The 23,109-nt window shown below is 37.0% G+C and overlaps 5 protein-coding genes across 9 annotated transcripts; 1 reads left to right on the top strand and 4 right to left on the bottom strand.

The window, feature by feature from the left end:
- Positions 1-5: 5 nt before the first annotated feature.
- LOC111806875 (ATP-dependent RNA helicase DEAH13) lies at positions 6-8,036 on the bottom strand. 2 transcript variants are annotated; one of them, XM_023692384.1, is made up of 12 exons: positions 7,679-8,036; positions 5,733-5,790; positions 5,513-5,591; positions 5,370-5,444; positions 5,243-5,292; positions 5,086-5,146; positions 4,604-4,990; positions 4,260-4,499; positions 3,900-4,130; positions 3,226-3,339; positions 1,921-3,126; positions 6-1,802 (listed from the first exon to the last, which is right to left on the bottom strand). In XM_023692384.1, exons 2-12 carry the CDS (start codon positions 5,780-5,782, stop codon positions 330-332), a joined length of 3,966 nt encoding a protein of 1,321 aa, XP_023548152.1. In that variant the 5' UTR covers positions 5,783-5,790; positions 7,679-8,036; the 3' UTR covers positions 6-329. The 2 variants fall into 2 exon arrangements, with proteins under 2 accessions (XP_023548152.1, XP_023548153.1); XM_023692385.1 differs by lacking the exons at positions 5,513-5,591; positions 5,733-5,790; positions 7,679-8,036 and having other exon boundaries at positions 5,082-5,146; positions 5,370-5,420.
- Positions 8,037-8,616: 580 nt separating this feature from the next.
- On the bottom strand, positions 8,617-10,034 carry LOC111806632 (chaperone protein DnaJ-like). 3 transcript variants are annotated; one of them, XM_023692011.1, is made up of 5 exons: positions 9,584-10,034; positions 9,419-9,506; positions 9,216-9,289; positions 9,065-9,121; positions 8,617-8,965 (listed from the first exon to the last, which is right to left on the bottom strand). In XM_023692011.1, the coding sequence occupies exons 1-5, from the start codon at positions 9,695-9,697 to the stop codon at positions 8,828-8,830; spliced, it is 471 nt and encodes a 156-aa protein (XP_023547779.1). In that variant the 5' UTR covers positions 9,698-10,034; the 3' UTR covers positions 8,617-8,827. The 3 variants fall into 3 exon arrangements, with proteins under 3 accessions (XP_023547779.1, XP_023547777.1, XP_023547778.1); XM_023692009.1 differs by having other exon boundaries at positions 8,619-8,971; positions 9,584-10,033; XM_023692010.1 differs by having other exon boundaries at positions 8,619-8,968; positions 9,584-10,032.
- A 661-nt stretch (positions 10,035-10,695) lies between these two features.
- On the bottom strand, positions 10,696-14,381 carry LOC111807692 (nicotinamide adenine dinucleotide transporter 1, chloroplastic-like). Its single transcript, XM_023693522.1, has 9 exons — positions 13,854-14,381; positions 13,518-13,601; positions 13,210-13,316; positions 12,919-12,967; positions 12,709-12,818; positions 11,932-12,026; positions 11,731-11,819; positions 11,554-11,648; positions 10,696-11,251 (listed from the first exon to the last, which is right to left on the bottom strand). Exons 1-9 carry the CDS (start codon positions 13,921-13,923, stop codon positions 11,015-11,017), a joined length of 936 nt encoding a protein of 311 aa, XP_023549290.1. The 5' UTR covers positions 13,924-14,381; the 3' UTR covers positions 10,696-11,014.
- A 696-nt stretch (positions 14,382-15,077) lies between these two features.
- LOC111807280 (protein DEHYDRATION-INDUCED 19-like) lies at positions 15,078-19,056 on the bottom strand. Its single transcript, XM_023692939.1, has 5 exons — positions 18,728-19,056; positions 18,468-18,613; positions 17,121-17,198; positions 16,715-16,971; positions 15,078-15,380 (listed from the first exon to the last, which is right to left on the bottom strand). The coding sequence occupies exons 1-5, from the start codon at positions 18,798-18,800 to the stop codon at positions 15,272-15,274; spliced, it is 663 nt and encodes a 220-aa protein (XP_023548707.1). The 5' UTR covers positions 18,801-19,056; the 3' UTR covers positions 15,078-15,271.
- Positions 19,057-19,251: 195 nt separating this feature from the next.
- LOC111807279 (syntaxin-42-like) lies at positions 19,252-22,905 on the top strand. 2 transcript variants are annotated; one of them, XM_023692938.1, is made up of 8 exons: positions 19,252-19,704; positions 20,350-20,623; positions 20,899-20,988; positions 21,347-21,424; positions 21,760-21,837; positions 21,918-21,983; positions 22,084-22,164; positions 22,634-22,905. In XM_023692938.1, exons 1-8 carry the CDS (start codon positions 19,514-19,516, stop codon positions 22,739-22,741), a joined length of 966 nt encoding a protein of 321 aa, XP_023548706.1. In that variant the 5' UTR covers positions 19,252-19,513; the 3' UTR covers positions 22,742-22,905. The 2 variants fall into 2 exon arrangements, with proteins under 2 accessions (XP_023548706.1, XP_023548705.1); XM_023692937.1 differs by having other exon boundaries at positions 19,255-19,704; positions 20,347-20,623; positions 22,634-22,902.
- The last annotated feature ends 204 nt before the right edge of the window (positions 22,906-23,109 follow it).

The raw sequence follows: 23,109 nt of genomic DNA, 5'->3' as shown, positions 1-23,109 counted from the left end.
AGAACTCTAAAAATTAACCTCAACTGGTATACGAGAGAGGCACAAGTAACACTAATAAATATATACAAATCAAAACTTTAGAACCCTGTTATACGAGGGTGAACAACTATGGTTAAAAAACATAAGAACATCTCCTGTTGAACTCTGAAAAACAGAACAGGCAACTCACCTCACCTAAAAGGCAAACCTTGAACCAAAATTTTGTATAAATAGAATATCTAATTTACAAAAGATGTTCGAATATTTTCTTCGTCCTCATATCTTCTACACAGATAAACAGTAGCAGGTTTCAAGTTCTCTAAACATTTTGTCAAAAGGACATTCGGTCATCAAAATTTTTTCTTGGCCCTTTTCAACTTCCTGGAGAGACGTTCTGGGGGCTCTTGTACTTCACACAGCATTTGTGACCAAAGGTCTTCAAAGTGACTGTGATAACTCTCTTGAAACCAATCCAAAATTTCTGAATGGAGTTCATAAGGATTATCCTTCCAAACCACTCTCAATGTGGCACAACTATTAATCTTCTTGGACTTCAGTCTAGATAGAAGATTGCCTACTCTTTTTTGGCCTAATGCCTCCGGCCTTAAGATACTACTGGGAGGAGCTGCCATGAACTTACGCACATACTTTAGGCATGGCAACACATTCCCTTCAAGCAAAGCACATGCAAACACTGCAACTCCATGAGCATTATCTTTTATTGGGGCATTGTGTAAAGGAAGCTTCCAAAGATGAGGGCCAAATGTAGGAGCAACCCATGAAAACACTGTGTCATTTTGAGGATCGTAATAGGGTCTAGGATCTGTTAAAGGTGCTGAAAAAGTACACAAGGAACTAGCATATTTCACGAGCCAATTTGGTTTTACACTTGTCAATCCATGCATGTATGGTCGTTTTGTACACAATAATTCATTGTACACCAAAAATTCTGGGGCTGAACGAGAAACAGACGACCGTCGGTTGAGGAACACATTTTCTTTTACCATGCAAGCTTGATACTTTCCAGTGCGTTCTTTTCTGTCATCTTCAGTTGACTTAGAAATCTCTCTAATACGTTTGGCAACCCTATCTGGCCAACCTGCACAGATTGCTTGGCCAATTATCTCTTCCTCGTTCAGTGAAAGAGGATGCTTATTGGACGGGATCCTCCAGACATTTTCAACATCCTCCAAAGTCCCATTAGTCCATGAAAAGTCTGAATCAGCAATAGCAGAACCACTATGATTGAAAACAAGTTGTAATAGCTGCTTTCTCAACTTGGACATTTCTTGCATAGTTTTTAGATGTAATGTGTGGGTGTTGCAGAATGCCACAGGACTTTCAGAAAGTTCAAAACATTGCAAAGCATAAGCTATCGTCAAAGCATCACTAGTAGGATTTGAAAACTTTTCACGGGAGAGTTTACCAGCTTCTTTTAGCTTCTTTTTCAATGACTTTTCCACTTTTTCTTCAGCTTTTGTGTCAGCAAGTTCAAGAGATCTATCATATTGTTCTAAATCATCCTTCACTTGACTTCCTTCAAACATCATGACAAAAGGATTCGACGTGCTCAAAGCTGCAGCTGCCGCGACAGAATATGCAAGAACAAGATTTGCTCGATCATAAGTTTTCAAGTTTCTCATAATCTGAATAACCGTAAGTAGCATCCTGGAGTGGCGCGGACTCAAAGGATAGCGAGCCATTGCCTTCCCCAAGGGTGTCAATCTGCCATCATTATCAAGAGCTTCAAGAGCCTTCAAGCAACTCTCAGCCTCAAGTACCGCTGAGGTCTCAGGAGGAGTAGGAAATGGAAAATTGACCACCTATAAGAAACAAACATATCATCTTACGAGGATCAACCAACCCATATACTTAATAAAGTAAGATACTAAATATCAAGTGAAGATGAAAATATAGTAATTCAGAACACATTACACATACCTTACTGATACCCATTGATTTCATAAGAAGGACAACACCATCAACTGGTATTTTAGCTATTTCAGCGAGAGAAAAATCAGGGAATATATTACTAAAAACTGCAGAAGAATAGAGACGATAACAATGCCCAGGCCCTGTCCTTCCAGCTCTTCCAGCACGTTGGGCGGCTGATGCCTTACTAATCCATTGTATTTCATAATTTTCAATCCCATTTGAGGAGTTATACGTTTTAACCTTTTCTCTCCCAGTGTCCACCACATATTTTATGCCTGGGATAGTCAACGAAGTTTCAGCAACATTAGTAGCAATAACAACAAGCCGGTCTCCTTCCTTGACTTCTTCAAACACACGCAGTTGAGCCGCTGCCGGAAGCATGGCATAGAGAGGAAGAACATGCAATGCACCAACCAAGAAACCAAGTTCACCATTTTCTTTCATTCTTGCACTGACACGTTTGGCTGGTAATTCACCTTTTGTAGAGTGATCAACCTGTATTTTATCAAAGGCAACTTTTTCATCTAAGGCATCAAATGCAGCCTTGAGAGAAGCCATACTTGCATCTTCTCTTAAAACATCAGTAAGGTTGCCATCATCCTCATCAAACAATGCATCATCTTCACTAAATTCCAACTCGCTATCTGTTTCTGAATTGTATGAAGCATCAGACGCATCGTCATTTACATCAAACTCGTCCTTATCACAAGAGCTAAATCGATCTGTTTGCTCACCAGCTGAAAATTCATGATCTTCAAATGCTTCATTAATCTCCTTCATATCTAAATTCTGAATTGAATTCATTTCAATAGCACCATTGCCAATTCCAACATTTCTTTCAGATGTTTTTTTAATCAACTTCTTTGAGGCTTCCCGAAGCTTCTTGCACATATTCTCAACTTCTCTCTGTCCAGTAACGAAGACGAGTATACCTCCAGGTGGAAGCTTTTTGTGAATTGCCAGAACTTTTTTATATGCTTGACCAATATAATCAACTGTATCTGTTCTCCTCGAGAAATGTACAGTTACTGGATATTGTCTAGTGGGAACTTCTATAACGGGAGGTGAAACATGAAACAACCTTCCCCCAGAGATGAAATCTTCCACTCGCAAGGTAGCACTCATAAGCACCAACTTCAATGGAAAAATCATATCTTCAGGACTAATTTCTCCTCCTGAAAGCATTATCTGTCGTTGTTTCATATGCAAATCCTGAATCGAGCAATAAGATAAGTTAGATGAAGTTGGAAAAACAATTAAAAGAAAAAAAAAAATCCCAAATACTTGCAAACAATAAAGGTTAGGTTTTACCTGACGAAGCTTAACAACACGTGACAGCATTCCAATTAATATATCAGTGTTCATACTCCTCTCATGCGCCTCGTCGAGAATTAGAACAGAGTAACGCTTCAATAAAAAATCATGCTGCACCATAAAATATAACTTGTCTTCAACAGCTATTGCATAGATAAATCATCAGAAAATCATAGCTAATTCACAAACTAGATAAAAGAAGTGGAGACAATATATGACATGAGAGAGAGAGAGGGCCACTTAACCAAGGACAAAAAATTAGTTCTACTTCCAAACCATAACGTTGATTGCAGAGGAAACCAACTCGCATTTGGAACAAATGGTATTGTCTCATAGAGTATTCACATACAATGGTAAAAACTAAACACTTCACCACGCTACAAAAATGACATTTTACTTTTTAAATCTCCCCCAAATAATAAGAAAATGAGAAATTTCTGCAAGTCGTATTTTTATGTCAACACAAATGTGACAGATAAAGAAGCTTGAGGTGGATTGAAACTAACATGTCAATAAATTGATAAAACCACATTAATTGTAAGCATGACAATAGGAGATTCAATCACATTAAACACTAAAGTCAAAATGGAGAAACATATAAGATTATTGCATGAGACGTTATTTAACCTAAAAATACATTGGGAGGGAAAATCACATCTCAAAAGGAATACCTGAACTTCGCGAAGTAAAATTCCATCAGTCATGAACTTGATTGAGCTACTACCTCCAATTTTCTTGTCATATCTTACTTGAAAGCCAACCTCTTTGCCTAGATGAACACCAAGCTCATATGCAACACGCTTAGCAGTGGCAAGTACAGCAACACGCCGAGGTTGAGTTACCCCAATGGTACCTCTCTGGTGACTAGATTGTAATGAACCAAAGCCAGCTTCATACAGAAACTGTAGATTGTAAGAAAAAGGAAAATTTGTGAAAATGTAAGCTTGCAAGAAAAAATGATAAATTAAAACGCCTCTAAAAGAAGAGTCGGTAAAAGTCAACCATGAATAACAAATATAAAAAAAAAAAACCTGAGGAACTTGAGTTGTTTTGCCACAACCAGTCTCTCCACATATAATAACTATGGGGTTCTCATTTATAGCTTCCATAATCTCTTGCTCCATCATGACTATTGGGAGATCTTTTCGTTTGTCTTCAACCTCACATGGCCTTGATACAGGCACCACAATTGGCCTAGACAAAAGCCTCAATTCTGGAAGCGGGTCAGATGTCGTACAAATTTCTACCTTTGGAATTTCGTCCCTCTTATCCTTCAAATCATTTAGATCCATAGTCAGCTCCTAACCAATAACAATCCAATACATATAATTGAACAAGTGAGGTTCTAACTAACTACAAATGACACATAACATACCATTATCTCAGGTCCTTTAAAGTCACCATCCGTGCAGGGAGTGCAAGATAAATCTCTTCCACTTTCAAGTACAACCGCACAAATATTTTCAACTTCATCTGGCAAGGCAGAAAGGGATTTTCCTTGATTAGAGACTACGTTACCACTGTCCAGATCTTGAAAGGAATCCAAACCACATGAAACTTCTCTTTTTTCTATGCAAGGGCAATCCTCATCAGCCTCGGCAGAAAGTTGATGCCTCGGAGAAATTTCAAGAGATCCAAGATGACTTTCATCTTGTGATGTGTCGGAGCAAGTTTTCTCCCACTGCTGTTCATTCCTTGGAAACTCTATTCCTACTTTAGAAAATTGTATATCTCTGCTACGTTTTTCCAATCTTGTTTCATCCTATATCCATTATTCACACTGAATAACTTAGCAAAACAGAATCTTCAGGAAATTGAATAAATTATCAAATCAGTTAATGATTCGATGTTACCAACCTGACCAATATTAACAGAAGATCGCAAAAGAAGAAATGCATCATCTGGAATCTTATATTTCCTGTATCATGAGTGATTGAAACAGTGAGAAACATTATTATATTTTACCCATTAAAAAAACTGAAAAATGTTATCAAAGAAATTAGTGGGGAAATACTCTAATGTCTCCAAGCTTTTCGACAGTAAAAGTGATTTTTCCTTCTCCTCCTGCCCAGATAAAGCCAAAATAATTCAGTCAGGTAAAAGAAAAGAGAAGGAACCGCTAAACCTGCATATGCTCCTACCTCCAATTTCATCATCTTTTTTTTCTGCGACTTGCTCAACTTTGGTTTTTTATTTATCTGAGTGCCTTTACATCCCTGTACATGAAAAGTTTTGATCTCAAAATTTAATAAAATATATGAAAATGGCAACATTGTCACATTACCTTATTCATGTTTTTTCTCTTCTTATCGCTCTTTTTACTCCCATACAAGATGACTTGATTGCTACCACCACCATCCATACTACCAAATATAATGAAAATAAAGGTCTTTTAAGTAAACTATAGATAGGAACCCATAATCAAAATTCAAATAATGTTAAAAACAAAATATATATATAGTTTTTCTTCCTATAAAAATTAGTAACAAAGAAATTTCTTATACCTCCATGAACCCTTCCCACAATCTAGCTGATCATTGACAAGGTCTTCCATTTAGTACACTGCACAAAAATGACCAAACTTCAAATGATGAATATAAGGTTAAAGGAAAGATGATGGCCAAAGAAATCATGTTAACATAAGAACCTTACAAAAAGTAGATACTGGAATTGACAATAACAACAGTGAAAAATAAAGTAAAGAGAGCAAGCATATAAAATAAAGTAACTAGAATTTCTATTTGTGGTTTCTTGAGGTTGGGGGAGTTTCTCTAGAAATGGAGTCGTGCATTTCCTTGAGCCCCTCATTCACAATCTGCCCACATCATGTGTAGTAATTCTCCATCCAAGACAAGTTTTAAGTCTTTTCATAATATACAATACAGCCACATCAGTGGAACTTGCATTATCAATTATGTGACTATTATGTAGTTGATGTTTTGCAATGAAGACTACGTGTCAGTTGTAAGACAAACCCTCTTGGAATTACTAACTAAAAAAGATTTTAACTTCTTTTTCTATTCAAAATAAAGTTGAAATATGTCTCTAGCAATGGTTACTCTTGATGAATGGTCAAATCTATGACATGTAGTACTGCAAAACAATCTAAAACTCTCATTCTCTACGAATTTGAATAGCAACTCATCAATAATTATCATCTTAGCGTATGTTGCTCTACATGTTTGACTAAATAATGTAGTTTCAAAATTACTACCACACTTCCCATCTAATGAAGATTTAAAGCTTAAAGTGGTTTGTCATTTGTCTTCCATCGTATATGGGTACTTTCTACACTAATTTTTTAAGTGTTTTTAACGTGCTAGTTCCACCAGAAGTTGCATCACAAATATACTCTTTATCACAATAATTACACTTGCAACTCTTCTTGTTATTCTCTAATCTAGTGAAATGATCCATAATGTAGAGGTTGATTTATTAGGTCTCTTCTTCCAAGATTCAAATTGTATAGGCAATGGTGGCTTAGTTGCATAACAATTACTAGAACCAGAAGGAGTTTCAGAATTACATGCACTTGCACTATTGCTTTCCATCTATAAAAAGCAAAATGAAACTAAACTCAAACAAAGAAAACAATCTCCAACTCCAAATAATCCATACAAACCCAAAAAAATAACACAATTCATCCAGTTGGACAACACAGAACACAAATTATATACTGACCAAAAATCATGCAAATCATATATGTATTAATCTAAATCTTTCAATACACGCACTCATCATCATTCAATTACGGATTCAAAAAAATGAAAAGGAAAATATAGAAAAGTATCCTGCTTCATTTCAATGTTTCTCCTTTATTATAAGTATACAAGCACTCAAGCATAGAAAACAATATTTCCTTAATTTATATTTGTATGCTAATTCTACTTTCATTTATACTTCTTCAAGTTCTTGTCGCTTAGTTCATATTCCTTTTAACTCTTCTCAATATGCTAAGTCCAGTTTTGGGATCGATGATTAGGGCGGAACTTTCTGACGGGCCAGAAATTGGATTATTTGAGCTCAATTTGTGAGGAATTTGGTTGTGTTTTAAGCTTGTTTGGACTGCTCTATTATTGGAAGTTAAGGCACCTGTACATACCGGCAATTACACTAGTTATTTCTGGAAAGAAGGATTCAAAAGAGATGTATTTTCTGCAAGTTAGAGGTTTGGATACAAGTCTGAGGCAAGTTTGTGCATTATTCCCTATGCTTGGAAGAATACAGTAAATGTGGCCTGTAATTCCCACCTATCCAATCAAATTTTTACTCTAAACAAAATAGGAACAAGAAATCTTCTCATGCATCTCATTCTATACATCGAACCAAATAAATGAATTCAAAGGTGTTTATTTAACTGTATTTGAGATTTCCCCAGCCCCATGCCATGCAGTAAATCCAAGTTGAGCAATTTAAACGTGCAGAGAGAGAGACACACACACAAACACACCTGAAAGCTGCAATTATACAAGTCTTTCAGTGAAGTTGGTAAGCGCGAGACGGAAGGAACTTCAGATAGGTCAACCGTGCAATTATACACGTCTTTCAGTCTATCGTGCGGTGACGGCGTGCGGCGAGGTAAGACTGAATCGATGAACAGTCTTTTAAGAGTTGAAGCAATTGAAACGACGAACCAGTTCAGAGCCCTAAATTTGGTGATTCAATTCGTCGACGATGCGAAAGCTCTTGCGGTTGATGCTCGTGATCCTCTGTTGGAACCTTGGCAACTCAACCTGCAAATGCAGCCGTTGGCGGCGGATTCCGAAAAACCTGCATTCCTCGGCATCACTTGATTTTGTAAACCCTTCCAAACACCTGATTTTTTTTTTTTTTTTTTTTTTTTTTTTTTTTTTTTTTTTTTTTTTTTTTTTTTTTTTTTTTTTTTTTTNTAATGTTCTTAATTTACAAAAATTATACAATTAATTATTTAATTGTAACAAATCACGAGTGATTCATTTTAATATATATTAAATTTATTTTGACACAATTAGTTCTATTTACTAAAATTATTAGTTAATTATTTAACTCCTAATTGCAATTATTAGTTCCTTACGATTAATTAGCTTATAAAAATTTGATCTTTAATAATTATAATTAATTAATTATCTATTATACTCTATCAATTATTTTTTGGACTAATTACTTATTAATTATAATTTTTTATATTAATTATAATTTTTTATAACAAATTATTGAGTGATAATCTTAGACAAATAATAATTCTTGGATCACGCTGAAACTTGACTCTTCGATTAAGATGTTATTTAAGAAAAGTGATGTGAATGATAAACATGAATTATCAGTCCCGAGCCCTGAGCATGAGCCTCCAGCCCCGAGCATTTTCAGGTGCTAAAGCACGATCCCGATTGCTGATGGACAAATCCCTTTGAAAATGAAACTCTTTTATTGCAGAATCGTGACCGTATATGTGAAATATCACGAATTTAATGGGTATATTTCACGAGCATTAATCAATTTATTAATCTAAAAAAAACTTTAATATATTATAACAATATAGACTAAATGGTTGAAATTAGACTAAATTAAATTAGGGCTTTTTTGGATGCCAATTTCGGGTCAAATAAAAAGCGCGAAAGCATCAAATCTCTGCAACTCGGCTTCTTTTTCTAGCATTAACAGGACGAGATTGAAATTCCCAGCCGAGCTGTTCATCGGCTACCATCATCTCCATTAACGATCCTCTTAGATCCTCCAAACTGTTCTTCTTCTTCTTCTTCTCCTGCTATTTTCCAAATTGCTGATTCAATATAACTTGTTGCAAAATCGATCTCGAAATCGAAGAATCCAAACAAATATAAACTCGTTGATCTTTTACCTGCTGTGTGGCGTTCTTCATCATCGAGACCATTTCGTTCATGAAATCGCAGAATCCCTGTTCATCAAAGAAATATTAACGCATCAGTTTTCGAGATTATTTGACGCGGAAATGTTTTCGTATGGATCGGCCTGGAAACAGAGTGGCTTACTTCGTCATCATCGTCTGTAAGAAATGAAATCAATCCGGCGTCGTATATGCTTCTTTTCCCCTTGTTTGATAGAACTGGAAGAACAGTGTAATCAGGGATTTTTTTCTATTAAAATCGATCATAATTGAAAAAACTGGAAAGTTGAGGTATGAAATGAGATTTGTTCTATATTATTTATATGAATGTTTTTGTGTGATTTTAACCTGAATAAGCCTCTTGGATTTGCTGAAACCGCCGTTTAGATTCAGCGGCCATTTTTGGGTCTTTCATCCACCTATCGGGATGCCATTTCTACAGAGAGGGAAATTACAGAATCCGATAAAAGAAAAACAGAGATTATTACCAAATGGAAAAGCCCTAAAACGTACCATGGCTAGCTTACGGTAAGCTCCTCGGATTTCATCGCCAGAAGCTTGGTTACACAGTCCAAGTACAGAATAGTAACAGCACTCACCACCGGAATTTTCCCCGGCACCGGACATTTTCGCCGGCAAACAACAGAAAACGACTGGAAGATGAAGAAGAAGAAGATGGGGATGGGGATTGTGGAATATCTGTTCAGGACAAGGGGCTTTGCATGGATGTAACGTGGTTTAAAACAAAGATTAAGGAAGAAGGCGAAGAAGGTTCGAGATGGATTGTTGGTGAATGTGAGCCAGATGATTTGATTGTGGTTGGAAATTGGGTTTGGACTAGAAAAAGTTCAAAAAGCTGAAGTCGTTTGGTTGGATGATTATGGCCACATAATTCATTTACTTTTATATTGTCAAATTTCCCAATGCATATTTATTATCTGCACAAGAACTATAATATTTATCTCACTTTAGGGGTTAGGGGACAGGAGAAATCTCCTCTTTCTCTCTCTCGAATTTTTCGTGAATTCCTCACAATAACACACCTTCTTTACTCCATTTTGAATTCCTCATATTGTCTTGTTTGGAGTAGTCCTCGTGGCAACACACCTTCTCTACTCCCTCCCGAAATCTTCTTATTGTCTTGTTTGGAGCAATCCTTAGGATAACACACCACTACTCCATCTCGAATTTCTTGTCTTGTATTGTTTGTAGCCATCCTCACGATAATACACCTTTACTCCATAGGATAACACACACCTTTACTCCCTAGGATAACACACCTCTACTCCATCTCGAATTTCTTGTCTTGTATTGTTTGTAGCCGTCCTCACGATAATACACATTTACTCCCTCCCGAATTCCTCGTCTTGCACTCCTCACTCTTCTCACGATAACACACCTTCCCTACTCTTCTCTACTCTTGTTTTGAGCGGTCTTCACGATAACACGAACATCCTTTATATAAGTAGTTATAGATTGCTTTTGACCCACAAAGCCATTCAAAACATTTTAAATGTAAAACCAAAGTTCATCAGTCAAATCTAGTTTTCCTAGTTAAATTGGCTGCATATTCAAGCTTTACAAGATGCCATAAAAATCTGTTTAGAGATGTGAATCTCAAAAGATGCTAAAACTATCAAGAACTCATATTTCAGCATGCCTCGAGTCAAACAATTTCCAAAGGCATAGATGGTATATCCAATCAAAATAAACTAGGAAACAAAAAATGTATCACACTATCGTCATTTTCATCGTCCTCGACATCACATTTTAATGGAAAAAAATGACCTAACTACCTCGCAACCGAAAGGACACTTGACAACATTGAAGCTTTACTGAGGCAAAGACTGTGTTGAGTTGCTACAAACTACTGGGGGGGCAATTAGTGTACCCAATGAATTGTGTTGATTAGTTTGTGCAATGTTGAGTGAACGTTACTCGTCTTCATAATGTGTGTGGATGTGGATCAGGAGGAAATAAGTTGACAAGAAAGCGGTGAATCATTTCAAAGCTGGTAAATGTGATGGCAGCAGCCGGGGTCGTCCTGATAAGGTTGGTTGCGCACCCTCGATAGAAGCCGGGGAGTCCATCTTGCTGAAATACTTTCTTTACGCAATCGGTTACGCCAGAATAACGCTTCTCAGAGTGAAACCCTTGTTCCTGAAGCCTGGAACGTACAACCTGCAAGAGGAGAGTGCAATGTCATATGATTTTTCTGGACAGACAATCGGATCATGGATGTAAAATGTGAGTCGAACTAGGTTGAGTTTATATCAAAGAAACTGAAATGCTTTGAGTTACCAAATCCTAAGTAACGACCTTCTTTTAGAAGGTCAAGGTTTTTGATATGAACAATGAACATAAGACATAAAACAGGACTTAGTTCAGATACATGAAAGTTGAGATTATAATATATACACCAATATAAATGATTCACAGGGCATTTGAAGGTAAAAATTATATGCACTCGATTTGGATCCTACCTCATGTGGATAAGTCAATGTGGAAGCAAATATCTTGGAGACAGATGAGGCTACCGCGACATCACGTGCGCTGAGTTTGTCCGTCGTCGTATTGTCTGTGATACTATAATAAGTTAATACGAGCTTTTTCGTAACGTTTTTATGGGGAAGACATCAGATGGGGTATTAAACAGTTACCTCTTCTAGCCAAATAACTTTTTATTTTTTCGTATGTTGGAAACTGTATGGCGACGTGACTTACACCGGCCAAAGCAGGAACAAGACCACTGTAGAACATGGTACCGAGTGTTGGAGTCGAGCAAAGAATCCTTATAATCCACGAACTTCTCCATATAAAATACATAGACCAGAATAGCTACATGATAAGAAAGAGCAAACCTGTACAATCCACGAATGCCTTCTTCAGAGGCTATTCTCCTCAAGGCAGACACTGTATTTCTATATGGTAGCACACCAGATTTCATTCCCTGCGTCTAAAGAATATAAGACAAAACGTTTCGATTAGTCCATGTCTATGGTCATAAGGTTCACATGTCACATTTTAAGGCAAGATAGCAGTTGGAGAGATTTAATAACTTTTCTTGGCTAAGTGCAAACTGGAAAATCAACATCATTGCATAAAACTGAAGAAGGTTCCATAGCTATCAATCCACAAAGATGGATCCCATGCCACAATAGAGGAGACCTCAATCATCACTTCGATCTTAGTGTTTCACCCTCAAAGTCTTTTGGTCCATGAAGATAAATTCATGGTAATAATTTGAAGGAACGGAAGTTAAGCATTTCCTAGATTGGTTCGGAAATACTCCTTTCAAGCCTTTGGATGTCTTTTTGTTCTTCCAAAATGTAACAAATGCTCTCCCTCAGGCCACATATTCAAGGAGCAAGGGTTGAACTTTCATGATGGGTTTCATTCTTTTTTTAGTATGATACCGTCCCTTGCTAGAAGACAGGCTTGGGATCGGGAAATTAGCACGATCTGAGTACGCTCTCTTTCAGGTTTCTCTATGGGCTAAGGGTCTAAGAAAATCAGTGTCCAGGAGTTCGGATTAAAGTTCCAGATGTACCCTCTCATAGATGAGAATATAAAGTTAATAAAGAACGCGAGATTTCCTCAAAGAAACGAAAAAACGAACGCGAGATTGCAACCCTCACCTGAAGCCTGGTCTTAACAACCCATAGAGGATTCGTTGCAATAGTTGTAGCAGCTCCAGCTCCAGAAGCAGCCATCATATTAGCACCTATTGAAAGCTGATGATTTTCAACTGCACATATACCATGAGAACATCAATGAAAAATAAAGTTCTTAACGGGAAGGAAAAAAAAAGAAGAAGAAAACAAAGAGAAAAGGACGATAAAACTAACCATCCGAACGAAGAAAGCTTTTGAGCTGCCCATAGATTGTGAAATAGACCTGCCATAGGCAGATATTGTGTCATACAAAAGAAAAATAGCTACATTATTCTTAAGCAAATACAAAAAAACCATGTTATTACAATCAAAACACTGAGGTATTTCTTGTGTCAAGTTTCTACACTAAGGAAGTTATGCAAGCACAGTAGCTAACATTAGGTGGCTAACACTGTTTTACAGCCCCAACTTGATGAGATTCAAGTACACAAACTTTATGGGATATAAACATGACTCGCGACTTACAGCCCAGTTAGGAAGCAATGCAAGCACGGTCGGTGCGAGTCCTCTATACATTCCACGTAGCCCCTCCTTATGAAAAATTTGTTGCAGACTACCAACTATAAGACTCCCTGAATAGATAGAACAGAACAAAATCATCAGGAAAACATCATAAATAGCACTTCAATTGTGATACAAACCCTCCAATCAACCCACAATAGCTAAGATAGTAATGCAACTCACATTTGCAATGTTCATAGATATGGGCAAATAGAAGCAAAACATAGTGTAGCCCAATTGTTGCAATCAGTAAACAAAAAGAAACGCCATACCTTTCCCGATGTTTGGCAGTCCATGAACCTGAAATCTGGTCTTGATAACATCTAAAGGGCACACAAACGTAGCAGCAAGAACTCCTATAACGTAATTCAAGAATACAGTTCAAGTTCTCAAGCTAATCGAGAGACAGAAATCAAATGCCTAACCCACCCCTCCCTTTTGAATCATACAAACAAGCGCAACAAACAGATACAAATCTCAAGCAAATAAATCTTTCAGCTTCATATGCCACAAATTTACACCCAAAGGAACACGGTGCGATGCTTTTGATTATCATCCAATCGACAAGAAAATGGATCCGCAAACGGAGATTAAAGAGATGCAATTACCAGCAGCAGCACCAGCTCCCGCATTACAGAGAAGACCTCTCGGAGTAGGGGCATGAGAATTGGTAGCCATGGCAGTGTTGAATCAAATAGCCAGAAAAATAAATAATGATTTGAGCGCAAGAATCACCAAAAGAACCCTCTTTCGAGAGGCAGATCTTGGAAAACCAGAGTCGCATGGCCAGAACAAGGAGAGAGGAAAGTCAAGCCGATTGATGCCGAGGCTATTCTATTCGATTAGGAGGGCAGCAATCGGAAACAGAGAAGAAATAGGAATCGGTTGAGACATGGGAAAGTTGAATCGTACACGAAACTGAGGGATATTCATATGTGGATCAGAAATCGCGAGGAAAAACTGAAAAATAAAATTTATGGGCCCTTTGGTTTCTTCGTCGTCGTCATCACCGTGGTGCCGAAAAAGCCTCGCCCGGTTGCGGCCCGACGAGACGATTCGCCGCAAATGGATCAATGTGATGCTAGCAAATTCAATTCCATTTTGATTTCGTTTGCTTTTGCTTCGTAAGCCGCCCCCTCGACAACCACTCCTTTTAAATTACACTTTATTTAAGGGTTAAATTATTAGTTTAGATGTTGTAATCTCAATTTGTATTTAATATGTTCTTAACTTAAAAATATGTCACGCTTCACCAGAATTTATTTTTTAACATGATTTTAAATCTATAACTCATTATTTTTTAATAAATTATTCAAGAAGAGCCACAAACCAAAGTACATGTGGGCCCACCTTAGTCGAGATCGAGGTGGGCCTTCTTGGCTGAAGGGTGTTTAATACACATACCCATGACCTAAGTTGAGAAAAAACAGATACACGAATTGATCCAAATTTCTAAGTCATCCTATGACCTATAAACATGTTTCGACTAGAATGAGTAAGTCCACTCTAATGCTAATATTGATGCTCACATCTTACCTCATTCAATTAAATTAGGCATCAAAGGTAATATAAGAGTATCACATCAACATTCAAATTGTTACATTTTGCCGGTCACGTGCATCAATGTAGATTTCTTAATCCACATCTAACCATTAATAACAAGACCGACCAATTTTGAAATGTCGTTGGAGGGATTCTCTCTTTTATGTTTTTGGTAACGTGTAGTATGAAGATATAAACCTCCTACTTGATGAACAATTCAATGATGGTTGGCATTAGATGCTTGTCTGGTTGAATTTTGATCCTACCTTTTCTATGCAGGCTTACTCATCTTGACTGCCAATTTACCAACTTTTTATTGAAGAACACCACGAAGCTAACTATAATTCCATAAACAGGAAAACAACTTGGATCATGCTTACCCTTTCTAACTATATTTTACTAATTCACAAAGGGTAATATGATCATTGGAATAAAAACACTACAATTTTGATACAACTTCCCTCTTCTGTATTCGTGCTCAATATTATAAATCGTCGCCTAAGATGACAGAGAGAACTAACCCCTGTACGAAGTCGCATCTCCGAGTCTTCTCTTCTTGCTTCGTGTCAGGTAAGGAAGATAAATGAACGTCCCTGCACATGCACATACTTAATCTTATTAGGAATTGAATTATGGGATATGGGTACCTCCATTACAGAAGTTATAGACTTGCTAGGATTGCTAAGGCAGTGGGGGAAAGCAAAAATAACTCGACCAACATGAGAAGTGCAGAGAAATTTAAGGCCATTTGGTAAATGGATCCAAATGCAAAGGCATGAAATTGATCGACCACAGTATGATCCTGGAAGGAAAATGAAAACTGAAATAGAACTGCACAGTAGGCCCTGGCTATGCATTTAGATAGAGAATGATCTCATCTGACATTCACCTCCCAGAATAAAAGAGTACACTTTTGTCCAAAAAAAACGCCCCCGACATGAAAAACATTGACGGACAGATACTATTTGTAACAGTCCAAGCCCATCGCTAGCAAACATAGTCTGCTTCGGCCCGTTACATATCGCCGTCAGCCTTACGGCTTTTAAAACGCGTATGCTAGGGAGAGATTTCCACACCCTTATAAAGAATGTTTCATTCTCCTCTCCAACCGATGTGGGATCTCACAATCCACCCCCCCTTCGGGGCCCAACGTCCTTGTCGACATTTGTTCCCCTCTCCAATCGATGTGGGATCTCACAATCCAGTCCCTTCGGGGCATAACGTCCTCGCTGGCACACCACTCAGTGCTTAGCTCTGATACCATTTGTAACAGCCCAAACCCACCGCTAGTAGATATTGTCTACTTCGGCCTGTTACGTATCGTCATAGCCTTGCAATTTTTAAAACGCGTCTGCTAGGAAGATGTTTTCACACCCTTATAAAAAAAGTTTTGTTCCCCTCTTCAACCGACATGGGATCTCACACTATTATGCTACAAATATCAAACTTCTACATTCTATTATAACCCAACTAAATATAATCCTAGGCACTATCACTATAATCGTCCAAAAACACGTTGTTCTTAGAAGGAACTTTGATGGACTTTAAATCCTACATATCAATGAATTTTATTTATACTATATTCTAGTGATGCAAGTACCATTCCGGGCCTCATCAAATTTTCCGCGCATTGTAGAAAAGATATAAGCTATGTAACACCAATGAATTGATATTGTGAGACATTTATAATAGCTGTAAACATATCGTCACACGCAGTCGCTCAGGACAGAAACTCAAGGTTATCTAAGCTCATAGGAAGAAGCAAAACATATCTGATATCTCCAAGAATAAATTTCAAATACCAAACCAGAATGCATGCCAAAGAATCAGTAAAAAAAACATAACTATGGTGAAACAGATGCAATGCAAAAAGTGCATAATTTTCGAGTCATATAACTAGGCAACTAGAAGTATATTTCTGTCTTACCTTTCGGATAATGTATCGTCTGCATCACTTTCCTTCAATTTTTCTTTACTTGAAGGCACGGGCTGAACAGTTTTGGACTCATTAGCGACAGGTGCATTGCATAAAAATGATAATAATGGATCAGGTGCCATCTTGGAGGTCGAATGCAGAGACGAAAACCCGGAAAGAATTCTTACACGATCATCTTGTAACTCTTTTCTCTCAAAAGAAAGACTTTGAGGAAAATCGTCTTTATGGAATTTCAATCTTTGTTGACTGTAACCATATGTTAAGGAATTGAGTTCATAGATTCAAGTATGCCTTGGATATAAGCAAGAAACAGAATAAAATACTCCGGAAGAACAGTTGAAAGATTTACGAAATTGGGGAAACACAACGATATTTAAAGAATGAAAGAAAAGGATATATTAAATATATCTCCATGCTGCATCATTATATGTCCAACCATATTCTCTCCCACGCTTGAAGAGCAAATAGGGCATATCTGAAAAGAAATGAAAACCAACCTCTTGAAAAAGCAAAAACAAGACAAAAACTAACTTCAAGTAGATACCAATAGAGAATCTTTACTTCCAAAAGAGGATACAGAAAGATAACAAAAGCATAATGCACAAAAAAAAAAAAAAAAAAAAAAAAAAAAAAAAAAAAAAAAAAAAAAAAANTTAAGAAAAGAAAAGAGGATAACAAAAGCTAGCAGAAAATCTAGTCCCCAAAAAGATTTATACACTTCCGTCACTGGTGCTAACATAATGTAATGGCCTAAGTCCACCACTAGCAGATATTGTCCTCTTTGGGCTTTCCCTTTCGGACTTACCCTCAAAATTTTTAAAACGCATGAGCTAGGAAGAGGTTTCCATATCCTTTAAAGAATGTTTTTGTTCCCCTCTCCAACCGACGTGGGATCTCACACATAATAACCATAGACAAACATTCTTAACCTGAGGCAAGACAAGCACGCAAGTATGATTTTCAACCGAGTGTACTCGGGTTTGAAAAAAATAAGCAAAATACCACCAAGTATCCAAGCTAAAGTCAACCATATCAATATAATTATCCAGGTCAAGTCCAATAGAATAATACTTGAAGCAACAGTCTTGTTGAAAATTATTTCAAGGAGTAGTCCCCCGTGGCTAATTAAGAGGAAGATTGTGAGTTTATAAGTAAGGAACACTGTCTCCATTGAAATGAGACCTTTTGGAAACTAAAAGCAAAACCATGAGAGCTTATGCCCAAAGTCGATAATATCATACCATTGTAGAGGTTCGTGATTCCTAACACTTCTCATATTAGTAAGTGGGTCACAATATACTTGAAAGATGATGATAAATTCTATAAACAGTGAATAAGAGGATCGATCAGAAAAGGACTTCTCATTCAAGAAACGAGCTTCCAACAAAAGCTTAAAATGAAGGGAAAAAAAAAATTGCATAAGAAGATCAAAACACTTAACGTTAACAGTCGACAAGATTATGCCTTGAACTAGAAGTTCATAGTTACTCAAGGAAGACAAACAAGCATTCCGTAAGAACTGACTGCAGTCTACTGTTTTGGGAGCTGTTACCAAGTAAGGTTACTCCACTGGAACGACGCTAAACAGACAGACACGCTAAAATTTGCCTCAACCATGGAGTGATCGAAGAGACAATACCGTATATCAATGGAAATATTCTCTAATCTCCTACTGAAACTGCCGAATAAAGCCGTTTTAAACTTAAAAAGCTTTTAACCAAAGACAAATTAGCGATTTCCTTACCCCAAAGTTGGCTTCTAAAGGATGCTCATCATCAATATGGCAGCATAGCTCAACCAAATCAAATTCCTCCGAACAAAACGGACAAGAATATTCCGAATTCAAATCATCAACATCCTCATCCACCTCCTCGTAATCAAAATCAAAATCTATAAAACCAAACAGAAATCGTTTAAACAAAAACTCACAAAGCAAAACTCCCCAAAAAAAAAAACTAAACTAAACACGTATCATCAGTAGATTAAGATCGAGAAATGACTCACGCGACTGGGATTTGGAGCCTCTCGAAGAAACAGCAGCAGCAGAGAGACCATATCGATAAGCTTCACTTTCCATTCTCAGATTAAACAAACACAAAACAAACCCCAACGCGTATTCAATTCAGGGGGGCGAATCCGTTCGAAACTTCGATGAATTATTCAGCGCCCCTTCGCGGAAAGCTCTTAAGCGGCACTACGTTGGTCGGTTTCGAAGAAATGAAGAAGAAATTAAACCGGGAAGAAAAATTAGCTCGCGATTTAGGAGTTTCGATTTCTGACTCTTAGATGACCAACGAAGAACTCCCGCGTTTTATCGTAGAACTACTCTCTCAACAACCAGGGACCGACGGTTCTGGATTAGGACTTTTATTCCCGTTTTACCCTCGGAGGTTCTTAAAATTACTAGAAATATTACTAGAAATTTCCCACGTGTTAAAATATCCATATTTAAAATATTTTTTTAAAATTAAAAATAAACCAAGGTAAAAAAAAGATCCAAGGGCCATAAGCCCAATATGAGAGCCCATTCAGGATCCAACAAGGCCCGCCTGAATCCTGATCTGTTTACTTCCGGCGAAGGTTAACGTGTAAAACCTCCGCGAAATTTCTTCATTCCGGGGGGAGTTGTTCAATGTTCGATTCGAACATTGAATTCTTCAATTCATTTCATTTTTACGCAGGAACTGACTCGAGTTTTTCGATTCTGATCATTCTTGAACTCTCTACTCACTGATTTCTTGTTTTTTTTTTTTTTTTTTTTTTTTTTTTTTTTTTTTTTTTTTTTTNTCTATGGCGACGAGGAATCGAACTGCACAGTTTAGAAGGCACAGGGACGCCGTGAAGAGCGTCCGTGCGCCTTTATCTTCCTCGGCAGCTGGTTCGAGCGGACCGGTTATTGAGATGGTGAGTTCGTCTCTTCTTCGTTCAAAGCGCTCTTCAGATTACGCTCCTCTTAGCACAGAAGATCCAGGACCTTCGAGGTATAGAGTCTTTTTTTTTGTTCTAGCTTTTCTTCCAAAGTTCTTTTGCATTTTTCTTTTATTAAATTTGGTCTAGTAAGTGCATAAATTGCTTGTGCTGAATTATTTTCTTAGCGATGTGGAGTATCTGGATGGAAAATTGAACTTCTACTCTGACATTCAATTAAAAGATTTTTCTTATTTGCGTCAGTGAAGTTTTCTTGCATCAAACGCGTATTTGTGACTTCCTTTTTCTAGAGTAGTTCTGGTGAAATTTTGAAGAGCAGATAAGAAGACATCATCAACGCATTCTTGCCACCCCGCCCCCCATACCTACTTGGAGTTGAAGAATTGTAATTCTTCGAACTGCTTGACAAAATCATACCTCAGCAGGAAATGCCAATATAGGTTTCTTGACAATATTTCATTAATTAACTGAGTGAATGGTGTCAAGACTCGGATAGTGAAGGTTAATGAATTAAGTTTACCAAAATGTCCGGTACTGAGCATTGAAGGCACACATTTCAAATGGTTGATGATCATAGGGAGGTTTAACTTTTAACTTACAATGGATCTGCTTAGAATTTGAAGGTTTCTGTCTGAGTAATTTAGCAAAATATTAACTCGTACTCTCCTGACTGTAATATTGTATCTGAGGTGCAGCAGTGATGCATTGATGGTGGGTCTGCCTCCAGCTTGGGTGGATGATTCTGAAGAAATAACTGTTAATATACACCAAATTCGTAGGAAGATGGCAGAGTTAGTCAAAGCTCATTCTAAAGCTTTAATGCCTTCTTTTGCTGATGGCAAAGAAGATCAGAATACGATTGAGGCGCTTACGCAAGAAATTACCAATCTTTTGAAAGCCTCTGAGAAGAGGTTGAAGAAAATTTCTAGTACTGGGTCTTCAGAGGATATTAGCATCAGAAAAAATGTACAGGTATGCTTGATTCTCACTAATTTTTTTTGCTTAATACTATGAATGATCCGACTTTGTATCTGAGTCATAGTTGGTCTTTTAGTAATTGCTTTCTGTTATTGCGTTTTTTCTATCTGTTGTTCTTTGTCGTTGGACCTTTTTTGTGCCACCGGGAAACTAATGTATGAAGTTCCTATAGACTTTTCACCTCCCTGAGAGTGTTTCTTGATTCTGGTTTTCAGGGTCTTTTAACAATTTGTTCCTTTTTGTGATGGATTGACTCCTTTTCTTAACAGCGTTCTCTTGCTACAGAGCTTCAGAATCTTTCAATGGATCTTCGTAGAAGACAGTCAATGTATCTGAAACATCTGCAGCAGCAAAAGGAGGTTTGTGCCCTGTGTTCAAACGGACCTATGAAAACTTTCTGAAAAAAAGAAGATTTCATCTGATTAGTTGGCTTGGTAGTTGGGGTATTTAAAATGAGTTTCATCTTTTTGTTCCCACCTTATAATTTTCTTGTACTTGTCACCAATCTATTAAAAATGTGTTAGATATAGTATGAAGAAACTTCTTTTCTGTTATGACAACTCTCTTCTCATTTCATTTGTTCATTCGTCTATCATTCTAGGATTATACTTTTCTTGGTAAAATCTGTAATTTGGTCAATAGTAAGTAATCTTTCGGGAGTCTCATCAATTGAAACAGTGTTATTTTTAGTGAGGTTTGATTACTTTTGTATTGCAGGGGCATGATGGAATTGATTTGGAGATAAATTTGAATGGAAGCAGAACTCTACAGGATGATGACCGATATGATGAATTTGTATGTGCTGATCTCTTTGGTTACCTGGGAATTTCAAGTCTGAACTTTTCTTATGCAAGGGATGATTTTTGAGAACTCGAAGCACAAATTAACATGTTATTTTTTTTAACTCCAAATGTTTTTTACTGTCAAATCTTTTTGGATGTTCCATGTTGATAAGTGGATATTGCTTCAGTGGTTGGTTTTGTTAATCATATGCCTGAGTTAAATGTCATATTGTTTTGGATGCTAGGATAGCATATTGCCATTTGATAATTCTTTTGGGTGTGGTTTTTATGATACAATATATCATTGTCTCTCACTTCTCCTTGATTGGTACTTCTGTGTGGGATCAGGGAACCAATGAACACCAAACGATGACATTTGGAATGGATGCGCAGCACATTCAGGGAAGGGAGAAAGAGATTAAACAGGTTATGGAAGGTTCTTGTATCGGAGTTGCGAGACGAACTATTCACAATGTGATAAATATAAGTCTTTTTATTATGTGTAGGTTGTGAAGTCAGTGAATGAACTCGCCCAAATCATGAAGGATCTCTCAACCCTTGTTATAGACCAGGTAAAGACCATTTTTTTTTTTTTTTTTTTTTTTTTTTTTTTTTTTTTTNGTTTGTCAATCTGGGTTTACAATCAACTAATGAACGTTGTGATTTTATCAGGGTACCATTGTCGATAGAATTGACCACAATATTCAGAATGTTGCTGCTTCAGTTGAAGAGGGCTATAAGCAGCTTCAAAAGGTTCTCTCTCTTTCAAAGATCACTGTCATTTGTGATCCAAAAACTGAGATATCAAATAGTTCAAGAGTTTTGAGAATTGTATTTGTTTCCTCACCGTTCTCTACCATAATTTTTATCTCTCTTAAAAAATTATTAGAATTCATAGCCAAATTCCGAAATAAAAGGTTTCGAAAACCCATTGTATAAAGTAGATGAGTTCTTAGGTAAAAGTAATGTTTATAAACTTCTAAAACTAAATGATTATCAAATGTGAGCCGAATTCCCAAAATAAAAAACAATTTAAGTTTTTTCTTTCAAAACTAGGCATGGGTTTAGAAAACCCATCGTATAATTTGATAAGTTCTTAGGTAAAAGTAATGTTTATAAACTTCTCAACCTAAATGAGTCGAACATTTCATATTATTGGTGGTTTAATGATGATTTTGGTGAAAAGATAAGGGATGATGGTGGGATGTTTTGCCATCTGCAGGCAGAGAAGAGTCAGAAGAATGGAGGAATGGTGAAGTGTGCAACGGTGCTTGTTATTATGTGTTTCATAATGCTGGTTCTGTTGATACTGAAGGAGATAATTATGTAACAAATGTTGCCCTTTGGCTTGTTGCTGATAAGGATTTTGACAACTGCATGCGGCTGGTAAGCTCTAAGCAGGTGCCGTTCCTTTCGTGTATTATTCTCAGAGTCTCGAATGTGTCATTGTTGAAATGATAGAATATCTCAATTAGTTGAGTGTTTTGTTGAGAATTATTTTCCAACTTTTATATGTAAATTACTCAAAATATCTTCACTACCTTTCCTTCTCCGTAACCCCTAGCTGCCTACCATTGAATGCCCTAATGGTTGTTGTCGCCCACAAGTATCGAACAACCCACAAGTATCGAACACAAGTTAGTTCATTGTGTTTAAATATCTTCACTACCTTCACTTCTCCGTAACCCCTAGCTAGCT

This window comes from Cucurbita pepo, chromosome LG12 (genome assembly GCF_002806865.2).
Source record: "Cucurbita pepo subsp. pepo cultivar mu-cu-16 chromosome LG12, ASM280686v2, whole genome shotgun sequence".
NCBI lineage: Eukaryota > Viridiplantae > Streptophyta > Magnoliopsida > Cucurbitales > Cucurbitaceae > Cucurbita > Cucurbita pepo.
This window is presented reverse-complemented; position numbering and strand designations above follow the sequence as displayed.

What these genes read in the sequence shown, in the direction of transcription:
- LOC111806875 (XM_023692384.1), bottom strand. Translation starts at nt 5,782, where the DNA reads ATGGAAGACCTTGTCAATGATCAGCTAGATTGTGGGAAGGGTTCATGG. An exon ending in CTTCTGTTAATATTGGTCAG is followed by an intron (nt 4,991 to 5,085) that starts GTTGGTAACATC and finishes TAATGGATATAG; the next exon opens with GATGAAACAAGATTGGAAAA. An exon ending in TTTTACTTCGCGAAGTTCAG is followed by an intron (nt 3,340 to 3,899) that starts GTATTCCTTTTG and finishes TTTATGGTGCAG; the next exon opens with CATGATTTTTTATTGAAGCG.
- LOC111806632 (XM_023692009.1), bottom strand. Translation starts at nt 9,697, where the DNA reads ATGTCCGGTGCCGGGGAAAATTCCGGTGGTGAGTGCTGTTACTATTCT. An exon ending in CTTACCGTAAGCTAGCCATG is followed by an intron (nt 9,507 to 9,583) that starts GTACGTTTTAGG and finishes CCCTCTCTGTAG; the next exon opens with AAATGGCATCCCGATAGGTG. An exon ending in AATCCAAGAGGCTTATTCAG is followed by an intron (nt 9,290 to 9,418) that starts GTTAAAATCACA and finishes CTGTTCTTCCAG; the next exon opens with TTCTATCAAACAAGGGGAAA.
- LOC111807692 (XM_023693522.1), bottom strand. Translation starts at nt 13,923, where the DNA reads ATGGCTACCAATTCTCATGCCCCTACTCCGAGAGGTCTTCTCTGTAAT. An exon ending in GGGAGCTGGTGCTGCTGCTG is followed by an intron (nt 13,602 to 13,853) that starts GTAATTGCATCT and finishes ATTACGTTATAG; the next exon opens with GAGTTCTTGCTGCTACGTTT. An exon ending in AAGTTATTTGGCTAGAAGAG is followed by an intron (nt 11,649 to 11,730) that starts GTAACTGTTTAA and finishes ATAGTATCACAG; the next exon opens with ACAATACGACGACGGACAAA.
- LOC111807280 (XM_023692939.1), bottom strand. Translation starts at nt 18,800, where the DNA reads ATGGAAAGTGAAGCTTATCGATATGGTCTCTCTGCTGCTGCTGTTTCT. An exon ending in CTTTAGAAGCCAACTTTGGG is followed by an intron (nt 17,199 to 18,467) that starts GTAAGGAAATCG and finishes ATTTCTTTTCAG; the next exon opens with ATATGCCCTATTTGCTCTTC. An exon ending in AGCATGGAGATATATTTAAT is followed by an intron (nt 16,972 to 17,120) that starts ATATCCTTTTCT and finishes ACATATGGTTAC; the next exon opens with AGTCAACAAAGATTGAAATT.
- LOC111807279 (XM_023692937.1), top strand. Translation starts at nt 19,514, where the DNA reads ATGGCGACGAGGAATCGAACTGCACAGTTTAGAAGGCACAGGGACGCC. An exon ending in GCATCAGAAAAAATGTACAG is followed by an intron (nt 20,624 to 20,898) that starts GTATGCTTGATT and finishes TTTTCTTAACAG; the next exon opens with CGTTCTCTTGCTACAGAGCT. An exon ending in ATCTGCAGCAGCAAAAGGAG is followed by an intron (nt 20,989 to 21,346) that starts GTTTGTGCCCTG and finishes TTTGTATTGCAG; the next exon opens with GGGCATGATGGAATTGATTT.